This window comes from Ostrinia nubilalis, chromosome 17, assembly GCF_963855985.1.
Source record: "Ostrinia nubilalis chromosome 17, ilOstNubi1.1, whole genome shotgun sequence".
Classification (NCBI taxonomy): domain Eukaryota; kingdom Metazoa; phylum Arthropoda; class Insecta; order Lepidoptera; family Crambidae; genus Ostrinia; species Ostrinia nubilalis.
Genome location: NC_087104.1, coordinates 9,599,427 through 9,622,842, shown reverse-complemented (window position 1 = coordinate 9,622,842; position 23,416 = coordinate 9,599,427). Strand labels below are relative to the sequence as shown.

At 38.9% G+C, this 23,416-nt stretch overlaps 1 protein-coding gene across 1 annotated transcript in view; it reads right to left on the bottom strand.

The window, feature by feature from the left end:
• Positions 1-23,416, bottom strand: part of LOC135080030 (cAMP-dependent protein kinase type II regulatory subunit) — a 31,715-nt gene that overhangs the window by 6,000 nt on the left and 2,299 nt on the right. Inside the window, exons 2-7 of the mRNA XM_063974701.1 lie at positions 19,218-19,408; positions 18,183-18,320; positions 14,731-14,943; positions 4,595-4,766; positions 3,730-3,819; positions 894-1,050 (exon numbers count right to left, since the gene is read on the bottom strand). Coding sequence (XP_063830771.1) covers positions 920-1,050; positions 3,730-3,819; positions 4,595-4,766; positions 14,731-14,943; positions 18,183-18,320; positions 19,218-19,408 — 935 coding nt within the window. The 3' untranslated portion in view covers positions 894-919. The remainder of the gene's footprint in view (positions 1-893; positions 1,051-3,729; positions 3,820-4,594; positions 4,767-14,730; positions 14,944-18,182; positions 18,321-19,217; positions 19,409-23,416) is intronic.

Genomic DNA, 23,416 nt, shown 5'->3' with positions numbered 1-23,416 from the left:
GATGCTCATAGTAATTTTCGATACAGAACCCCGTACATACGTCATACATATTTTATTATAGAAAGAAAACACCCAGACCAATACAAACAAATATGTTTCTGCAATTTTAGTATGATACTTTTATTTATTAATAAACAAAGAGACTGAACCAAATTGATGCGTGTACTGATTAATGTTATTAACCACATGCAAAGCTTCGTGAATTGCAACAACTATAATTTATTATCCAAGCTCTAAATAATCGCTACTAAGAGTAACTTATCATAAAATGTTTTTCCAATCGCTCAAGCTCCCAAGGGCCTACCGATAGATCGGGTGACGTAATCTTGAAATTCTTTAAGCCGGCGCAGAACTTCCAGCAGATTGGGCGCCGCCACGGCCACTTTGAACTGTGTTTACTTCTGCAGTTATATTTTATATTTATTCGATTCTGGAATATATTCCCAAAAAGTCTGAAAGGTGTTTTAATTTGTATCACTTGGATATGATTTGTATTAGAAAGTGTTGTGAGTGTGACGCTTGAAGGGAAGGAAGTCAACCTAACCTAACCAACTGCGTATTTCTATACTGTGTAGCTGGAAATTGTGGCGGGAGCTCTTTGGCGCGCTGTCTTCGGCGAAGAATTGCGCGCGCAGATTTTGACAGCGCGAAATACCTACTTTAGAAGAAATACCAAGCCTTAAAAGAAAATTAGAACATTTACAAATTTCTGAAACATCCAGAAGATTCTCTTTTTTTTAACTTAAAAACGGTTCACAAAATCCCAGTGAGTTCTGAAACACACCCCGAAAATTTTTCCATTTTTAAACTCAAAACGGTGCTCAAAATCCCAGTGGTCAGTGGACTTAAAGTTAAGAGACTACATAAAGGTATAGGTATAGGATGAAGATTACTGGTCGCGGAAGGGCGTGGTGCGCGCTCATCGCACGTCGGTGAGGTTGCTCTTGTCGCCGAACAGCTTGACGAGCTGCTCCTCGTAGTCGTCGATGTTGCGCTTCATGATCTCCATGCACGGCCCGAGCAGGCGCTCGAAGGTTTCCACGTCGAGGACTGGTGGGGAGTTAAAAATTTCTTTAATTTTAATCACAAACTAAAGTTGTAGGGCAGGTTTCTTTCTTGGCACCTTAGAAAGAGGGCCAATCCCAAATAAAATGTAAAAGGTATACAGGGTGTTAGGTAAATGGGTGTATGAGCCGAGACCAGCCCATGTTAACATACTCATATAAATACTATAGTGGTGTCAGAAAGTCTGGGAAAGGTACCATTATTGAGTAATCAGCTGATTCAGTTTTTGTCGCCAGATTGCGTCGTGATACCCCTGAAAATTAATAGTACGACAAACTTGCGTAGATAAAACAAATAACAGAATTCATTATTATTTTCTGCCTAAAATTTTTTCTCTGAGAGGCAAAAACCTTAAGCAGTTCCCCAGGAAAATCAGTCCATCTAAAAAGATTTAGCATAAGTCAAATACTCCCTTACCTTATTTGATTCGATTTGGATAAGTAAAAGTAAACAAAGTGGTCAAGAATTAATTTTACTTCATTGCATGTAACTTACTTATTAAAATTAATTGAATAATCATCATTAAACTTGATAACTGATTAAGGAAAATGAGACATTGTAGGTAATCATCTAAATTTTATCATCGTAAATCACGATTATTGAAAAAAAACCTTAGGCATTAAAGAAAGTGTCCAACGCACTGTTTAATCTTTGAAGGACAACGAAAGGTCCTATTGTTCTCGAACAATGGGACGGCACGTGTAGCGAGAGTGAGACGCAAGACGTATCGCACGGCGGCTTTCACTTGCAAGAAAGAGTTGGAAGATCATCGCGGCGCAGGAGTAGGGAAGTGACATTGAAGGCAAAAAATCGATTAAGATTTTTCTCTTGTTCAATAATAAATCGTTGAAGGAATTTTTTTTCTACAAATAATAAATTCAGGTGCCATTAATTAATTTCCAATCATTAATGGAGACGACATGTGGTTGGGGTTAAATTTTCATTTCATGATTGACTAATGAAGGTCGAGTCGTCTCTGGGGTCAAAGTGTCGTAATTACAGTGCCGTAATTACAATCCAGTTGGTCAGTAATCTTGCTGATTGTCTATCAATAGCTTATCGAAGGGCCACCCAATCACTCATACTATCGTTAATAAAATATTATCATATTAATTATTTTCTAAGAAAAATAACAGTGTTTATCGCAAATTAAATTTAGCTAAAACATTTCCAAAAGCATGGCAGATTACGGTTTTCTTAATTTACCAAATAAAACTGTGTTGTTAGTTTTTTTTTTCAATATCTTCTATCTGATTTATACCAATCGATAGTATGAGCGATTTCAGGCAGGTAGGATCTATCAATTATTCGATAATTGATTTTAAGACATTCCTATTGATTAGTCAGATGGGTTTCAAACAATTTGATATTTTAATCGATTTTTTGTAATATCAATATCGATTACCGAATTTATGGAAAAAATAATGACCTCGCACTAGTTGCACCGCGCATGCGCCATGCGGCCATGTTTATTTGTTTACATTATTATTTGATCAGTTTGTTGCGATGTTTTGTTGTTCGACGTTCTGGATAATTAGATATTCAAATAGATAAGTAATACAATGACATTATGGTGTTGAGTGGTGTTGGTGCAATAGGACTTTGTGTTTTCTTTAGTGTGATGAACGATTTATGTCCGGGAGACCTTCCGTTCCACGATACCTTGTGTCATAATGTTTTCGCGGGTGGGTGAATCGACACCACCATACCACCGCGAAGGGAGACCTGGAGATCCCGTTCTTGAAAATAGGATTTCACTACAAGTACCTACCCGGTCACTTGAAAGCGTGGGAAGGTGAATAAGTGAGTGGATGGATGTGATAATGTGTTGCGATTCGTTTTGTGAATTAGAGTGAAGTGTTACCCCCTGAATATCTTGGATTGCTTGCAGAGTCAATAAAAAGAGGTAAGTGAAGAATTGGTTCAAAAGTAATAATAAAAGTGGGCGGTGCCGACTCGCGTCAAAATTTGTGAATGAAATACCGTTTGACCACGTTTGACCTAGGAGGGAGTTGCGCGATCGTAGGGCTGTCCAAAAATTAAAATAATAATTATTTATTTAGTTTTGTATGGGAAAATATTATTTATTAAATATTACGATATCCACTTTCTGACACCACTATAGTATTTATATGAGTATGTTAACATGGGCTAGTTTCGGCTCATATACCCATTTACCTAACACCCTGTAGAAGATAAAGAAAGTATTGTATAGGGATAGTAAATTGACATACTTTTTATGAACTGTCAAATGCCAAAATTTTACCAAAGATAAATGGTACATGGCAAAGGGAAACAAGATGACACTAAGGCTGGGTTGCACCATCTTAATTTGAGTATAACAAACGTCAAAAATCTGTTAAACTCCATACAAAATACACTGGTTATCGTTATAGTTACGGTCAAAGTTTGGTGGTGCAACTCAGCCTAAATCACGAATTTAATTGACCAACTTTCTATTGATAACATTTAAATATGGCGACTAGGAAATAGTTAAGTATAAATAACTAAAAGATGGAATTGAATATAACAAAACACAGAGATTTGGACAATACATCAGTGATTTCTTTTACAAGGTAACCCCGTTTCACCAATATGTAGCATAATCTTAATGGTCCATACCATTAAAATTGATGATTCTGAACGATGTATTAATCAACTTACAAGCAGCTTTGGTGGGTCCCACGGCGTAAGCAGAAGCCGCGCGAGGCTTGTGGGTCACCAGCGCCAGCTCTCCGAAATAGCCTCCTTTGCCTGGAAACAACACAATTTTGCTGTTAATTATTGTTTCCAGCTTTTTGATTGATTGTCAAAATAATGGAACACTTTCACTCAGATGATGTGAAGATGCTTGTCACTAAAAATTGTCAGAATAGTGACCTGAGGCCGCGGTGTAAGCGGAAAGTTTCAACACGAGTTGCATCCCAGCCCATGAGTTTGACCAGATATTCCATCAGGTGAGAGTGCAGGCCATGCGCTTCCTCGTTGTGGATTAAAAAGTATAATTATGTGAGAGCGAATCAGGTGAGGCACGTTCGCTGTTGTGGGACCGAGACAGTATAGAGCCCCTTGATTTAATTCTCGTTGCGGTCGACATTGTCGCCCTGCCGGATGATCAGCTCGCCGTCAGCTAGCGTGCGAGTGAGAGCGAGACAGTAGTTACCAAACCGCTTGATCTCATGCTCGTTACCGTCGGCGCTGTCTTCCTGCCGGGTGGTCAGTTGGTCAGTTCGCCGTCAGCTAGCGTGCGAGTGAGAGCGAGGCAGTAGTTACCGAGCCGCTTGATCTCATTCTCGTTGCGTTCGGCATTGTCGCCCTGCCAGATGATCAGCTCGCCGTCAGCTAGCGTGCGAGTGAGAGCGAGACAGTAGTTACCGAGCCGCTTGATCTCGTGCTCGTTGCCGTCGTCGCGCGTGATGCGGATGCTGACGGAGCCGTCCTCCACGAAGTACATGCCGTCGGCGGTGTCGCCCTGCCGGATGATCAGCTCGCCGTCAGCTAGCGTGAGTAAGAGCGAGACAGTAGTTACCGAGCCGCTTGATCTCGTGCTCGTTGCCGTCGTCGCGCGTGATGCGGATGCTGACGGAGCCGTCCTCCACGAAGTACATGCCGTCAGCGGTGTCGCCCTGCCGGATGATCAGCTCGCCGTCGATCAGCGTGCGAGGCACCAGGGCGTCGGCCAAGTTGGCGCGTTCGTAAGGCTGTAACAAGCACAATGAATGTTGAATTTTAATTTTTAAAATGAATCTATATCTATAAAAGCGATGGATCACTGATTGACTGACTCACTCATCACAAAATCTCAGAAACTACAAGTGCTAGAAGTCTCAAATTAAATTTTGCATGGGGGTACCTTTTAGAACGTAGGTGCTCACTAAGACGGGATTTTGTAAAATTCAACTTCTAAGGGGGTAAATCGGGGTCCACGAGGTCGCGGGCGGCCATTATTATCATTTGTAAATATTGTCTCGTGTCATTGGCATTTTAAGTTTGCAAAAATCAATTTAACTACCTAAATACGACTAATAACTCAACATCCAATCAAAACATTAATTGATTTTGGTAACAAATGAAAATACCAGAATATTTTATAAAATAATCTTCATTTGGAGCATTTTTAGTCAGTTAAAGATAACATTATCTGTAGCATTGCAAATGGAAACGGAACGCAAATAAAGTGAGTGAAAGGGATTGTCTTTTGAATAAGCGTACGACAATCATATGCCAGGATGAGAATTTTCTTTCGTTGTGCGGAAAACCAGGAAATACAGATACAGCTGTGAAAATATCAAGGCTTTCAATTCCTGAATTACGCTCAAAGTTGCTCCTGTTATTCTAAAGCAAAAATAATATTTATTCGTACTCGGAAAGAATTCTATGCCAGGACAAACGGAGCCCCGAGACCAGACACATTCATTCATAGTAAAAGTTAATCATAGATACAATAGCGAATATTGTTAAAATAACCAAAACATTTTATTCTTGCATATTCTTTATCTACCAGCTCCGTTTTTAGGTAATCGTTCATGACGTGTCGAGGAAGATACTCGCCTAATGATAGGCTATTTTCAGATTCGCGAGGCGTCATCATCTCAGTGAGTCGCGTTACCAACTCGTCAGTGTGACGTAGTTACTATGATAAAAGATAACCGATAATTTGCCGGCTATCTCCCTGAAGGTCGAATTTATTATTCCGTGTCAATTTCCGCATAAAATGTCATTGTGTTACGCAGAGAAACCTCGTGAAATTCTCAAAAAATTGCTCGTAGCGACCCTAAAAGCTACTAATGCCCGTATTCACAAACGATGCTTGCTTAAGTGAAGCAGCAAATCGAACGCACAGTTGAATAGAGCTCTGTGATTGGTTCGTGTGTCACCCTGTGCGTCCACGCGCACTGTGAGACCTCATAAGTAGTCATCATCATCATCATCAACAGCCCTTTACAGTCCACTGCTGGACTATGAGCCTCCTCCACTATAGTAGAGGGCATAGCTGGGCATTAACTCGTTAATCCGTTAATCGTTAATTAACGAAGTTAACATTTCTATTAACGGATTAACTTTTAAGTTAACTTTAAAAAAAATTAACGGACTCGTTAACTTCCGTTAAATTATCCTAAGTCCGTTAATCGTTAATCCAGTAGGTACCTACTATTTACCAAAAAGATACAGCAGGCAAGCTGAAAAACACTAGAATAAAAATTAGCCAAGTGCGTGTCGTGCCACGCGCAGTGTAGGGTTCCGTAGTTGTCCTTCGTTACCACAATATATTTCAGAAGCAAGCTTTACTTCATCTAAAGTCACTTTTAATATTTTCTTCTAAGTAATTTTATAATACATTAGTTAAATGACTATTACTGCTATTACTCTTAATCTAACTGATGTATCTTAACCGCTACAGTTTTCCTTGAAAGTTCATGAAAAGTATCGTTAATTTTTCTAGATTTTTAAAGCCAACAGTTTAGTTTTAAGAGGGGGGGGGGACGCCCTACTTGAACAAAAATTGACACTTTAAACTTAAATATTTTGCAAACCGATCCCTAAAACGAAAAATAGTCTTAGAAACACCTAAATCATTTTAAAAGACCTATCCAACGATACCCCACACAATGGGGTAGTAAATGAAAAAAAAAACATACCCACTTCACATGTAGGGGAACCCTAAAAAAAATTTGTTTTTCAATATTTTGTTTTACCGTTTTGTCGGCGTGATTAATATACATACCTCAACAATTTTGATAATATTGAGCTATTTTTTTATTGCGCTGATTCTACTCCATACTGATGTCTGGAGCCTTTAATGGATGGTATTGTTTGTTTACACATGTTACAATGTCACTATTTTGTTACAATATCTTACAAAACTTGCGCGTAAAAAGCAAATCTAGTATGTAAAATCATCAAACTTCTAATGCTTGTAACTCAGTTCAGACTGAGTTTAGAGGTATACATGTCATAGTAAGTTTGGTTTATTACACTATTTTGTCATCAAAAAACAAGGTTTGGTCGATGGCCGCTCGAAAAAACAAAGACGCCAATTTCCGTGTCTTTTGGTATACTTATGTAAGTACGATGAAAATGCAATGTTATCGTACCATTAAGCTGGTCTGATGATGGAGTCAGGAGGTGGCCATACCATAGGAACTCCTAAATGAAATGGCGGCATCGCATCGAATTTGGGTTCGTTGGATGTGTCTTTTCGAGCACTTTAGTTCTAGATGATGTCCAGGGTCCTGATGATGGACTCAGGAGGTGGCCATAGGAATTCCTAAACGAAACCGCGGAAACTTATCGAGTTTTAGGTTTGTTGGATTTGTTTTTTCGAGCACTTCGGTCCTAAATTGTATTGTAATTGAACCAAGGCTCTGAGATTGAGATACTATAGACTAAGAGCTGGTGAACGCCAGACCTACGTCATTTTATAAAAGCTGAAAGTTTGTCAGCGTATGCCCCCAATATAGGTTAGAATGTTGGTGGATTATGAAGTTTGGGTGTGGTTTGGGTCATCGTTGCTTTGGCAGCTATCCTAAAAAAAATGTCTGGCAAGGAGTTGGAACTGTCAAAACTGTGTGGCTGATGTCGAAACAATTTCTAATCATTGCCCAAATATCTTATTATACAGTGTGTCCGGGCTTGTAGTGATCAAACTTTAAGGGCGTAATCTATGGACAATTTTATCGATGAAAATACTTCAAATTTGGGGCTTGACCCATTTCTCGCAAAATTACGAGGATTTAAGTTTTTAATTTTTAGTTTTCACCTCTTCCTTCAAAAACAAGTGAAAGCGTGGGTAGCTTAACACTAATAAGCAAAAATTTTATATCATGCGATAGCCAATAAAATTATCTATTAGCAGAAGTAGAAAACAGATACAAGTTTCATACATTTTAAGGGAGTAAGAATGGATTTAATTAGAAAAAAACATGACTTTTTTCACTTCTTTTTCAGTTATTTTCCAACACAAGAAAAACCAGGTCGTTAAGGTATGTTTTATTTGCATTGTATTATTAGTATTTGAGCTATTCTACAAAACGAATGTAAATTTATTAGTCTATGTCTATTAGTTTCGACGTAATTGTTGAACAAAGATACCCCTTCCCAGCGGTTTCCATAGCGCACGCGACATGCGAAAATGCACTGCCTGAAAGAATCACACAACCTATTCCGATTACTATGGAAACCGCTGGGAAGGGGTATCTTTGTTCAACAATTACGTCGAAACTAATAGACGTAGACTAATAAATTTACATTCGTTTTGTAGAATAGCTCAAATACTAATAATACAATGCAAATAAAACATACCTTAACGACCTGGTTTTTATTGTGTTGGAAAATAACTGAAAAAGAAGTGAAAAAAGTCATGTTTTTTTCTAATTAAATCCATTCTTACTCCCTTAAAATGTATGAAACTTGTATCTGTTTTCTACTTCTGCTAATAGATAATTTTATTGGCTATCGCATGATATAAAATTTTTGCTTATTAGTGTTCAGCTACCAACGCTTTCACTTGTTTTTGAAGGAAGAGGTGAAAACTAAAAATTAAAAACTTAAATCCTCGTAATTTTGCGAGAAATGGGTCAAGCCCCAAATTTGAAGTATTTTCATCGATAAAATTGTCCATAGATTACGCCCTTAAAGTTTGATCACTACAAGCCCGGACACACTGTATATAAAAGAAAGTCGTGTTAGTTACTCCACTTATAACTCAAGAACGGCTGAACCGATTTAGCTGAAAATTGTCAGGGAGGTATTTTAGAGCCAGGAGAAGGACATAAGATACTTTTTATCCCGTTCGAAATTAAAAAAAAAAGTCCGCTTATTTATTGCCATTAAGGCGGAACAAAGTTCGCCGGGTCAGCTAGTTATACATAAAAATCAGATTTTATGGTATAAAGTAAGTAGAATTACAGTCTATTGAATATACAGGGTGTTAGGTAAATGGGTATATGAGCCGACACTAGCCCATGTTAACATGGTCATATAAATGGTTTGGTGAAGTCAGAAAATTGATATCTTCATTTTAATTATTTTATTTTTCATACGAATCGGATTTTATAAAAAATAATTTTGTATGAAAATTAAAAAAATTAAAATGATGATATCAAATTTCTGACTTCACCATACCATTTATATGACCATGTTAACATGGGCTAGTGTCGGCTCATATACCCATATACCTAACACCCTGTATAGAAAAAGCCACCGTAAAAGTTAGGCTTCCGGTATACCATAAAAGCTGATTTGCTTTCGAAATTATTTGTACCTTGCATGTGTTAACGGATTAACGATTAACGTTAACTTGCGTTAAATCTTGCTGAATGTAACGTTTTAACGTTTAACGAAGTTAATTTTTTTATTAACGGTTTAACGATTAACGAAGTTAACTATTTGATTAACGGTGCCCAGCTATGGTAGAGGGTTTTGCCATAATCCCCACGCTTTGTCATAAGTAGTAATGTTTGTGAATACGGGCGATAGGTTCAAACTACACGCCACAGTAATAACTTATTAATAAGTAAATGAAAAAATGGATATTGCCTGCAGTCTTGATCGTAGCTGATACGCCTACTCAAACTAAAGGCCAAACTTATTTCAGTCAATGGAATTCTAAATCATCCTACAACCAATCGTTTCGGAAAAATACTGTTTGAAACATAAATGGAAACTACACTATTTCTGGTTCAATATGTAAGTGCTTTGGTACATTAATGTTGCGTTTAATTCAGTAAAAGAGGAAAAAGATCCAATTAAGCGTGTATGTGTATCGAGTTAATTAAATCGTGGGGTAACATGGATTTTAATTAATAAACGCCGCGATGACTGCATGCGTTCGTGACGCGTTTAAAAGTGGCTAGATAATAGATTGGCGGTAACGCAATGGTGGCTAAATTAGAGACAAAGTTTTATATTTTTGCAGATTGAGTGGGACGAATGACGACGAATACCTAGTTTAGAATGAGATAGCATTTAATTCTCACCTCTGCTCTTTAGTGAGATAGTTACGTAGAATCTAAAAGATAATTACAATATTTACCATTCACTTGTCTTGCTGTTGTGGACCATGTCTATTCATAAATACGATAAAATTATTATGAACACATGAATATTATCTCATATTAATTCTTAAAACACAAATGTGTGATCCAAGCGTGAATTTATCGTGAAGTGGCCAAAGTTTAACATACATAACTGTTAATTAAAAATACGATATAAAACGCGTTGACATATTTTACAGACTATCTTTAACCAATTCAAGGTTAATTGCTTAATTGAGTAACATATTTATTTACCTACAATGTCATAAGTATACTTTAAGACTGTATATTGGCATTGTAGGCATCTGTGACATACTATACAAGATATACTTAGAATATACAACATACATAGTTTAGGTGGAAGTATAAAGATAGTGACTTTTCTAAGCCGCTTATTGGGAATATTAGTGACTTTAATATCACAAATTACTAATAATCTTCTTAAAAAATCAGTGCAGCACTGATTAGGTAATACACTTTTAAAGTTTCGCACTAAAATGCTAGGACTTTAAAAATGGGGTAAGCTGTCTGTGAAAATCCAATTATGGACATAGGTGCTATATCAGCTGGTAAATTGATATTTTTGATGTGTTTTACCATAAAATTAGATTCTGATCAAATACAATGGTTTTTTTACGTAAACAGAAATAAATCACGATAAGTTATTTTCCGAATCACACTTTGGACGTTATCTAATGACGTGTTTAATATTATTTGACTTTATCAGCTTATCATCACGCGTCTTGTACGTTTGATTGTTATCTGAATTAAAATGATTTATGTATTGCTATTACGAAAGTCGTAAGGTATTAAAAATGCGTATACGTTCTACGTTGGCGTTTAATCTTATCATTATTAGTACAATCTCAATGTTACTAACCGAGAACGGTAATCGGCTACAGTACTTACAAAGGGTTATTGTAATCTTAGAGCATGGCTAATGGTGTGTGCAGATAAAAGTGGGCCTTAGATGACATAATTATCTATTGTTTTAAAACCGGTTTTAGTGTGAACTGAACTTAAGATTTTTTTATTCATATATTATGCACTGTGGTCAGCAGATAAACCTTGAACCTAGCACAAAGTGAGTGAATGAAGAAATAGATTAGAAACTTAATTTTTCTTAGGCAGGGTGACACCGTGTTACTTTAAAAAAAGACAAAAATCTGTCAATCTCCATACAAAGCTCCGGTTATTGTTATAGTTACGGTCAAAGTTAGGTGGTGCAACTCAGCCTAAGAGATGAGGAGAAATATGAGATTTGTTTTAAATTGGCCTAACTTACAAGAAAATATTAAGCGGCTAAAAAGTATTAAGTTTAAATTTGACACACCACAGTAACCCCGCGTTGCTTGTACACACGTCTCATCAACCTAAATACTGTAGCATCTTAAGTAGTTGCAATAGGTGCGATTTTGCAACAAGAATGTATAGCTTAAGTGCCGTCGACCGAGCATATCGATTGTTGTAAGTTCGGTAAAATTTTCGGGACGATGAGCATCGGGGCCAATCAGTCATGTATGAAAAAGTTGGGGGAGTGTGGATTATCAAGACTAGCGGCCGGCGTCACTTCCTGTAGGCTTACAAGTTTGCTACTAATATTTCCTAATAACGTTGTAATTATTTGGACATTTGGCCAAATAAATAACGAACGCGATAGGGCAATTTTGCCGTGTACTGTGTGTTACAAAGTGTTTTATTGTTACTCGCGTCTACGGGTTTTGATCTTTAAAAGAACATTATATCTTAATGGACATTATACACTGTGTTATCAAGTCCAAACTATAACTGAGCAAGGCTTGTACAAGGTTTACTATAAAGGGATATAAACAGAAAAAATATGTTTTTGTGAATAAATTGTATTACACCAAGTGAGAGTATCGGATTCCATGGCATATCAGTAGAGTTCTCAACCACAGCTCCATATCGATCGTCTAAATGTGTTTAATAAGTACACACTATTTTTATTGTGGTTTTTTGCTTTGCGGTCATTATGCCAAATGTATAACGAATTATAATTAGCAGTTCCATATAACAGACGTTTGATATAGGAGTTGTTTAGCTCGCCAGAGATTCCCAGCAGTTTTACGGCACATGGGTGACAGCTGTACACTAAATCCAGAACTGTTTTGTTAATACGTCATCGCCTCTAATATTTAGTACACCTACATACGCACAGAGAACGGCACTTCAAGCGAAACTCGTACTTTTTAAGTAGGTAGTTGTACTAAGAACGATATTGCAACAACCTGATGTGCTGACAACTGTACATTATATCCATATCTAACATTACTTAATTAAGTGGACTAAAAAACATTTGTTAAAGTTGAAATACAAGATTTAACATCAGATATTTCTACCTATTTATCTTATCTTTTTGATTATTGTAGTGTATTTATTACTTTTGCTACTATCAACTGAACAATTTCGACAATTCGATGGCTTTTTAATCTGAAGCATATCAAATTACCCAATTTCTGCTCTACCTCAACAAACTCGATATTAAGTTACCCATAATTTTCCTTCCTTGTTCAACGATACACCCAAAAGCATTCATAAACAAAAGCAATATTCAGATGCTTTGGAGCGAGTCCAAAATCTGATATTTGGGTAGTAAAATATGTATGTCATAGTCGCAAATTGTAGTGATATATAAGGTGCCGAATTTAACCAGTAGGAATAATATTAATCATCATCATCATCTCAGCCATAGGACGTCAACTGCTGTACATAGGCCGCCCCCAATGCTTTCCATGTTACCCGGTTACATTAATTGCAAACAAATATTTTGTGAAAGTACTATTTAACGATATGTGGCAATAACCTCTCGCATTCCATTATTCGCCAGACTTCATTCTATGTGGAATGACTCCATTTCTCCGTGTATCGTCCTATGGTTGAAAGTGCAAAGCACTCGAACAATTTTGGCCTATTGCAATTCGATATGGAAAAAGCCGGGACAAAAAACGTGTCATCTATGGCCTCTCAAAGGGAGAGAATAATAAAGAAACCTAGCAAAGTAAAATACCCATGTTGTAGACGAGCTGCTGCAAGGTGTTTAGTTTGGGCTAACTCTGTAGCCTTAACTAAACTATAGTGTCACGCACGACAAGACGAAACAGGTCATTTTAATAGAGCTTGCTTGAAGGATGCGGCGGTCAGAGGACTGTGCGCCTAGTGTCGGCTGTGGAGGGTTCAGAGTCGCGTACCTGCAGCGCCTTCAGCATGGGCACTTTGTCCAGGAGCTCTTCATACAGCTTGCGCTTCTTGAAGGCGCTCTTGAGATGCGGCGGTCAGAGGACTGTGCGCCTAGTGTCGGCTGTGGAGGGTTCAGAGTCGCGTACCTGCAGCGCCTTCAGCATGGGCACCTTGTCCAGCAGCTCCTCGTACAGGCGCTTCTTGAAGGCGCTCTTGATGCGGCGGTCAGAGGACTGTGCGCCTAGTGTCGGCTGTGGAGGGTTCAGAGTCGCGTACCTGCAGCGCCTTCAGCAATGGCACCTTGTCCAGCAGCTCCTCGTACAGGCGCTTCTTGAAGGCGCTCTTGAGATGCGGCGGTCAGAGGACTGTGCGCCTAGTGTCGGCTGTGGAGGGTTCAGAGTCGCGTACCTGCAGCGCCTTCAGCATGGGCACCTTGTCCAGCAGCTCCTCGTACAGGCGCTTCTTGAAGGCGCTCTTGAGATGCGGCGGTCAGGAGACTGTGCGCCTAGTGTCGGCTGTGGAGGGTTCAGAGTCGCGTACCTGCAGCGCCTTCAGCATGGGCACATTGTCCAGCAGCTCCTCGTGCGCTTCTTGAAGGCGCTCTTGAGATGCGGCGGTCAGAGGACTGTGCGCCTAGTGTCGGCTGTGGAGGGTTCAGAGTCGCGTACCTGCAGCGCCTTCAGCATGGGCACCTTGTCCAGCAGCTCCTCGTGCGCTTCTTGAAGGCGCTCTTGAGATGCGGCGGTCAGAGGACTGTGCGCCTAGTGTCGGCTGTGGAGGGTTCAGAGTCGCGTACCTGCAGCGCGTTCAGCAAGGGCACCTTGTCCAGCAGCCCCTCGTACAGGCGCGTCTTGAGATGCGGCGGTCAGAGGACTGTGCGCCTAGTGTCGGCTGTGGAGGGTTCAGAGTCGCGTACCTGCAGCGCCTACAGCATGGGCACTTTGTCCAGCAGCTCCTCGTACAGGCGCTTCTTGAAGGCGCTCTTGAGATGCGGCGGTCAGAGGACTGTGCGCCTAGTGACGGCTGTGGAGGGTTCAGAGTCGCGTACCTGCAGCGCGTTCAGCAAGGGCACCTTGTCCAGCAGCCCCTCGTACAGGCGCGTCTTGAGATGCGGCGGTCAGAGGACTGTGCGCCTAGTGTCGGCTGTGGAGGGTTCAGAGTCGCGTACCTGCAGCGCCTTCAACATGGGGACTTTGTCCAGCAGCTCCTCGTACAGGCGCTTCTTGAAGGCGCTCTTGAGATGCGGCGGTCAGAGGACTGTGCGCCTAGTGTTGGCTGTGGAGGGTTCAGAGTCGCGTACCTGCAGCGCCTTCAACATGGGGACTTTGTCCAGCAGCTCCTCGTACAGGCGCTTCTTGAAGGCGCTCTTGAGATGCGGCGGTCAGAGGACTGTGCGCCTAGTGTTGGCTGTGGAGGGTTCAGAGTCGCGTACCTGCAGCGCCTTCAGCATGGGCACTTTGTCGAGGAGCTCCTCGTACAGCTTGCGCTTCTTGAAGGCGCTCTTAAGCAGGATGCGGCGGAAGGTGTGGCGGTCCATGGCCCAAAGAGCGCCGGGCGTCTGGGCTCGCACCGAGGCCGCACGAGGCATGTTGTACATTAGCGCCAGCTCGCCGAAGGAGCCGGAGCCTTCGTACGTGTGCACCACCTGTGGGTAAATAAATCTTATGTAGTTTTCAATATTTCAATAGACGCTATTTTGGAAGAACTATTGTTGTAATAGTCTGATTGGGTCGACTGTATGTTAAATAAAGGTGGAAACGGTAGCAGTACGAGTAACACCTGTGTGGGGACAGAGGCTGTTAGATAAATATATCTTATGGGGTTATGATAGGAGCCATTTTGGGATAATATTGTTATTATTGTTAATGTTGATGTGCTGGACTGTACAATGTTACGCAAGGAAAGGAGAGATACATTTGAAGACTAGTTGAAAATTTGGCATCTATGACGTTATAATAAGGATTATTTTGGTAAAATCTGTAATTATACTCGATGTCGACTGTATGCACATGTAAAGCTACAGGAAGGCGGAAACTGATTGGTGGCTGGAAGATAATAGAAGTTGACACATTAGCTGTCCAAATGAGACTTCAGATGTTGCTACCAGCGAATTCAACTGTTTACTGGACTGAGGTAAGCTGATGACATGATCAACTTATTTAGAAATGGATTCGTATTATTATTATACTATAACACTGTAAATAGAGCGATAAAACGATTATCCTTTATAGCTAGTAATTAGCTATTAACATATAACTTGACAGTTATATAAGCCTTCAGTTTCTTTTATTGAGTAATCAAAGGTAATGATCATTTATTGCGAAAAAGAGCCCACTATTTGTGCGAAAAGCGGAACTAACGCGGTATTTTCGCTCTAGTAAATAGGGAGTAGGATATTGTCTCAACTCGAACAGGAAGTACAGATTGGAGCTGTTATTACGGCAAGGAAACCGATACAAAAAAGACAATGAGTGATAATTTACGACGTCTCACAAAGGGCGACAATCTTGCGAGTTATTGATCTCGTCAATGCTAGATTTCCACACTTTCTGTAATAAAACACTAGAGAATAGGTCTAAAACGATGTTACAGGTCGAATATCAATGAAGAAACTGACCAAGAAAAGCGGAGTAAAAAGGTGAGTATCTAAAGCATTTACTAGTTCATAGAACAACGAGTCGCTCTATGATATGTCCTGTGTTACCCCTTTCACGAACCAAACACAAAACATTTTGTATCTGCAAGGCTACTCCGAAAAAAAATTTACGAAGTTTCTAATGTTGCCATTCCATTCACACGAAGCTAGGTCCCAGCATGAGCGACAGTGACAGATAGATCCCGAAACTACGTAAACAGTGTTTCGGAGTAACCCCCTGTATTGTACCATTCATTCGTAAGAACGTTACATTACAAAGAAATGCTCTAGCTAGTCTATACTCATCTTAATCCGATCACGACATGCAACAGGAATCTATGGCATGCCTAGTTGAAACTAGAAAGTATGACGCGGTATCAACATCAAGCGATGATTTTAATAGCGATTCGTCCAATTTGCGTATAAAACTCAGTACAGTTAGCGTCCAATAGTTCGTGACACCCAAAGTAGCCAAAGAGTTCGCAACACGCCTTTTTTTACAATTGAAATAAGCTTGTGCTGTCACTTTGGATGTCACGAAATATTTGACGCTGACTGTACCTAATAATAAATAACATACAAGACGCTCGTCACACAGGAACATACATAATATCCATTAGGCAAAATATGACCAAATGTGAAAATTAAAATGAATTCATTTACACTAACTTCATTCATGGTTAAAATGCTCGTGAGTGCATCAAGCAATACCTACGCTTCGAGCAAGTTTATCGGTGCTATGGAAATGGGTCAGAGAGAGTAATGCCATTAAACGATGCATCCGTGCACACAATGCGTAGGTTACTACGAGACTACGAGTATGTGAGCGCCATTCGGTTCGAGAGCAATTTGTAAGGAATATGAAGTACCGATCAACAAGAATCAAAACTGTGAACTTTATCCATTAATAGAATAACATAGAAACTAATGCCCCCTTCAATCCCTAATTTTTAAGTGGTAACACATAAAAGGAATTTTGTTTTCATAGGGGTCACTTAAAAATTAGGGATTGATGGTGAAAACGGGCATAAGTTTTCTTCTTCTTGTCGTGTCGCCAACAAACCTACAGTGTCAGCACAAAACTCTGCTACAAGAGTGAACTAACTATAAAACTAAATACTAAGAAGAAACTAAGTATAAAATACAAACTCTTTCTACGAGTTCGAGACGATGACAATAAGTAAGAAAGAAAGTTTTCTTTCAATGAACACGAATAACAGTCAATTAGAAAATAGTAAAGTATGAATTAAGTTAAAATCAACACTCCATCGACACTGTAATTGTCCCTAGCCTAGTACTCATTGAAAATCGATCAATCAATGCTATTTTAAGGTTAGCCTTATAAAACAAACAACGAATAAATAAATAATTTTATAAAAGCATTAAAAGCAATTCGTTAAAGTACGTTATATGAAGCTCCGATAATGCATGCCGTTCACGTTACAACGATAAACCGCAATACCCTGATGCGTAAAAACCACATTTTATACATAACTGGTGAAATGGGAGATGGAGGTTTCCACGATAAGTGGTATGAAAATTTAAACATAAATTATGTAGTGTTCATATTACGCGCACATTAAAAGTCCATACAAAAGTACGTACCTACAGTATTTTTTAAGGGATAATGGCGTCATATAAAAGGGCAATACTGACTTTCTTTGACAGATTAACATCACGCGGGCGAAGTCACCGGTAGAAACTAGTATAGGTAATGAGTATGCTACATGGCTATGTCCCATAGGTACAGTTGCCCAATAGAAATTGTACCAACACCACTGTATGCGTTTTATAGTTGGTCGAGCTGTAAATCATGTCTACACAAGATTTAGGAACATGGTCCCTGCACCAATGAACATAGAGCTCACCTTCTTCAGACGGTCATCATCGACCAGCAAGCCAGCAACATAGTAGCTGCTCAAGATTAAGCCTAGGCGCGGACCACTGATTTTTAGTTGGCCGATAATTGGGTCCGATTCTAATTTGAAGAATCGGCCGATACCAAATCAGTTTAATGTGTGCACTTTCATACATCTCCATACTGATTAACAGCGCGCCCCAACTATCGGTCCACTAAAAGTCGGTGGCCTGCGTCTAGGCTTAGGAATAGAGTCCTTGCACCAATGAACATAGAGTTCACCTTCTCCACACGGTCGTCGCCGGCATAGAAAAAACGCCGGTGGCCAGAAACATCGTAGCTTCACAAGATTTAGGATTATAGTCCTTACAAAAATAAACATAGAGCTCACCTTCTCCACACGGTCGTCGCCGGTGACGAGCACGTCAAACACGCCGTTCTCGATGACGTAGAAGTTGTCGCCGTCATCGCCCTGCCGGATCACGTACTCGCCAGGCTCGGCGCGTTTCTCAAACATGGCGTCCAACACCTGGATACATACATTATGGTTACAATGCTGCTCGCGATAGAACGAGAAACTGTGGCTAGCAAACGTTGGACAAATTGCGGCCAATGTATCTTGGACAAACTTTGTGGCCAAGGTTTGCATTAAGGTGTTTCAGATCGGTAAAAGCAATCTTTATTAAGTTGTATTTATAATGAGGTGTTTTTTAAGTAATTTTAATGACTAATAAATTATTTTCATTCATGAATCGAGTATTCAAAGGCCCAAAAGTAAGAGGAAACTCATATTTCTATAAATATAGCTTCTGTTTTTTATCTAAGGACGGAACTCAGTAGGTCTCTGCCCAGCTGCGGAAACCAATTATGAGCTATTAAATGCTGTTATTGTTGTTTTATTAACGATTATTGACGTAACAGCTAATAAAATTTCCTTTCAATGTCAAACTTTGTTTGTTATTGTGGATTCAGAGGTAATAAGTTAGCTTTACATAGAGGAGTCATATAAACAAAATCACATCACTATTTCGCTGATTACGACTTTCAGAGATGGACGAAGAGGGTGGAATCTGAAGCCTTAGTAATTAGGGACACTTGGACTTTGGAGCACTGCAGTCATTTACGGCTGATCTAAAAATCATTGGGGAAGGCCTACTTTCAGCAGTGGACGTCGTAACCACATAGCTCGTAGAGACGATTGCCGTTGGGGCAGAAGTTTTCGAGTTCCGACCACGGACCGGAAGACGTAGCGTGGGCAGGTCTCCTACTAGGTGGACCGACGACCTGGTGAAGATCGCGAGAAGAACCTGGATGCGGGCAGCGCAGTTTGTTATGGAAATCACTGAGGGAGGCCTTTGTCTGAACAATATCCAGTGCTGGTAGTAGTCATTTGGCTGAAACGAAGGATGCAATCAGTAGTTCTTACCTGCTGCATTTGCTGGGCGTCCAGCGAACGGAACAGCAGGATGCCTCGCACCGCCTCCGCCAGCCGGGCGCGTTGGGCATCCGACTTGGGGAACACGGCGGGGGCTCCCTCGTCAGAGTCATCCTCCTCCGGGTCGTAAGTCTCCGCGAAGACCGACTTACGACGGTTGTTGAAGCGCGCCACTGGCGGCTCTGTTCAGACAAGTTGACATCAGACATTGTCAGAGAACACAAGATGGACTATGTGTAATGTGGCTCTATGTTCCTAAACTAAGTCGTCTAAAGTAAACTAGCTGATTGCGACGATGGGGATGAATTTTGATAGTTTGCACCAATTTCAAGTCTATTTTAGTCTTTATTGGGTTCGGAAGAGCTTGCAAGAAAAATAACCATTAATGCGGAGCCGCAAACGCATCTTGCGTTTTGAATGCAGTCGCGAAATGAAAACAAGCGCTCGGAGCACGCAACGCACGTTGGAGACGCGTCTTGGCATGTCAGACTCGAAGTGACGTCTGACAGTGGCCAAGCCGCGAATAGATTTTGACTTCCCAATGCTACGAGTAACTTAAGGACGTCACAGTTCATGTAAACTGCACCTCAGCTCAGTACCCAGCACCTAAAATAACATTTGAAAACTAAACATCGCGACCCGGGCCAGCCGTGCCATTTATGGGATGTTTGTTTTACCGGAATACACTTTAGTCTCTTTATATCACAGATTCGTCTACTTACGCTTATTACATTACCTAGCTGCGCTTGAGTGCAATAAAACCAATCGATAACAGGTAACTAGGTGCCTATTAGCACGCACCTTAAACAAAGAGTAGATTTCATACCATAAAAGGATGCACTATAAAACTATAACTGCATCCTTAACGATTTTAACGATACATAAAAGCTTGTAATGTGGAATTTATTAAGTTAGTAAGAGCCAATTTCAGCGTTTTATGGTGTGAGAACAATCATAAACCGACATTTATGTTTTCACTTCCAAATAATTTTCTCATCACAAACATGCAATGACGGCGCACTATGGAGCGAAATTGCGATTTATGGACATAGCGATTTTTTTCACAATTTCTATTTGAAAAAAATACCTATCGATAGGTTACGTTATTCTGATGAATAAATGCTGCCCAAGTTTTTCTCTAAAACCAATAGTTTGACTGGAAAAAAATATTTTCCATTTTCGTTGTATGGAATGAAACATAAAGTGGTCGATTTCGACTAAGCCTTGACAGATCTTGCTTTGAAACTACTTGAGCCTTGTTCTATGGCTTGTTGACTGTAATCCTACGCTATCAGCGCGCATCCAAAGTTGCCCGTTCACAAGTTATGAGGTTCTGAAAAATTAAAAAAAAGTAAGTAAAAGTGACTTTTTTTTGGAATATCTTTAAAGATTTAACAAAAATATAAAGATTTTATACGTTAATAATGTAAATTAACCTTAAATTACTGCTAAAAACACATTTTAATAAACTTAAAAGGAATTAAATCAGCGATTTTTTTTCACAATTTCTGTTTAAAAAAAAATACCTGTCGATAGGGTATGTTATTCTGATGAATAAATATTATGAACGTTTTTCTCTAAAACCAATAGTTTGGCTGGAAAAAAATATTTTCCATTTTCGTTGTATGGAATGAAACATAAAGTGGTCGATTTCGACTAAGCCTTGACAGATTTTGCTTTGAAACTACTTGAGCCTTGTTCTATGGCTTGTTGACTATAATCCTAGACTAACAGCGCGCGCACAAAGTTGCCCGTTCAGAAGTTATGAGGTTCCGAAAAATGAAAAGTAAAGTAAGTAAAATTGACTTTTCTTTAGATAAGACGACAAGAGAAAGGTTAATTACATTACTAAAGTATATAATTTTCATGTTTTAGTTGAATCTTTAAAGATTTATACCCAAAAAAAGATACTTTTACTTACTTTAATTTTCATTTTTTGGAACCTCATAACTTCTGAACGGGCATCTTTGGGCGCGCGCTGTTAGTGCAGGATTATAGTCAACAAGCCATAGAACAAGGCTCAAGTAGTTTCAAAGCAAAATCGGTTAAGGCTTAGTCGAAATCGACCACTTTATGTTTCATTCCATACAACGAAAATGGAAAATATTTTTTTCCAGCCAAACTATTGGTTTTAGAGAAAAACGTTCATAATATTTATTCATCAGAATAACATACCCTATCGATAGGTATTTTTTTTAAACAGAAATTGTGAAAAAAAAATCGCTGATTTAATTCCTTTTAAGTTTATTAAAATGTGTTTTTAGCAGTAATTTAAGGTTAATTTACATTATTAACGTATAAAATCTTTATATATTTGTTAAATCTTTAAAGATATTCCAAAAAAAAGTCACTTTTACTTACTTTTTTTTAATTTTTCAGAACCTCATAACTTGTGAACGGGTAACTTTGGATGCGCGCTGATAGCGTAGGATTACAGTCAACAAGCCATAGAACAAGGCTCAAGTAGTTTCAAAGCAAGATCTGTCAAGGCTTAGTCGAAATCGACCACTTTATGTTTCATTCCATACAACGAAAATGGAAAATATTTTTTTCCAGCCAAACTATTGGTTTTAGAGAAAAACGTTCATAATATTTATTCATCAGAATAACATACCCTATCGACAGGTATTTTTTTAAACAGAAATTGTGAAAAAAAAAATCGCTGATTTAATTCCTTTTAAGTTTATTAAAATGTGTTTTTAGCAGTAATTTAAGGTTAATTTACATTATTAACGTATAAAATCTTTATATTTTTGTTAAATCTTTAAAGATATTCCAAAAAAAAGTCACTTTTACTTACTTTTTTTTAATTTTTCAGAACCTCATAACTTGTGAACGGGCAACTTTGGATGCGCGCTGATAGCGTAGGATTACAGTCAACAAGCCATAGAACAAGGCTCAAGTAGTTTCAAAGCAAGATCTGTCAAGGCTTAGTCGAAATCGACCACTTTATGTTTCATTCCATACAACGAAAATGGAAAATATTTTTTTCCAGTCAAACTATTGGTTTTAGAGAAAAACTTGTGCAGCATTTATTCATCAGAATAACGTAACCTATCGATAGGTATTTTTTTCAAATAGAAATTGTGAAAAAAATCGCTATGTCCATAAATCGCAATTTCGCTCCATAGTGCGGCGCGCCGATTTACGTGATGCTTTTACAATATGTATTCCAGCAAATGACCTCATTCAGTAAATATTAAAAACATCTACTGTAACCGCGTTATCCCCGGAGATAAGGTAAGTAATATGATCAGTAAGGGTCATTTACAACGATCGCTACACTCTGCCCAGAAGTTCAAGGCCGGAACGCAACTTAGCTCCGTCCTACATCTTTGATCGTAATACATACAAGAGTACACAAGGTTGTCATTATTGCGGAGCTAAAACGGGAAAACTGAAGCAAATAAACGGGGCGTAGCGTATTTGCTAGTCCTGACGATATCTCCGGCAAAAGGACGTTTTGGGAATTATTCAGTTAGCGTTTAACTGCACCATTTGGTTGTCACCTGAGCAATTTTCTGTAGAGCACATTAGTGATGATATTGCCAAAGTGAGATAAACAAAACTTTTGTACATTAATTGGGATTTTAAATATGTATGACAGCAGAACTTGCGGCTTTAGGCTTAGCCCTGTAGATTTAGATCGATTGGCGTCACACTCGGATAAAAGCAATTATAACTAACTAATCCATTTCTATACGTATGTACTTATTTTAATCAAAACTTCCAAGGCTTATCATGAGTTCATTGAATCAATGGTCATGGGTAACTGCTTTCACTCCACATTAGAAGTACTTATAAATCACACAAACCAAGTTATGTTTTATGTCATTGCAATAGAGGTCAATTAATCTGATACAGATATCAAGTTGTTTTGATATCAAGTAGGCTTGTGATCTACAAATACAACTAATAGGCAAATGGTATGTCTGTAAACAGAATCTGATTAAACTTTTAATTTCAATTAATTTCCAATTAGGTTTTAGATCCTATTTCATTTTAATAAGATTATTTAGGTAGGTATTCTAAACATCTGTGGTTTTGTAAATCTGTGTTTAAAATGTTTGTTGGTAGGTACCTACTCAAATAAGTAGGTATTATTTGATAGTTGTTGAAATTCTAGTCAAATGTAATATTACTTAGTAGTGAATCAAAAATATAGTTAATTGTTCTTTGCCAAGCCAGAT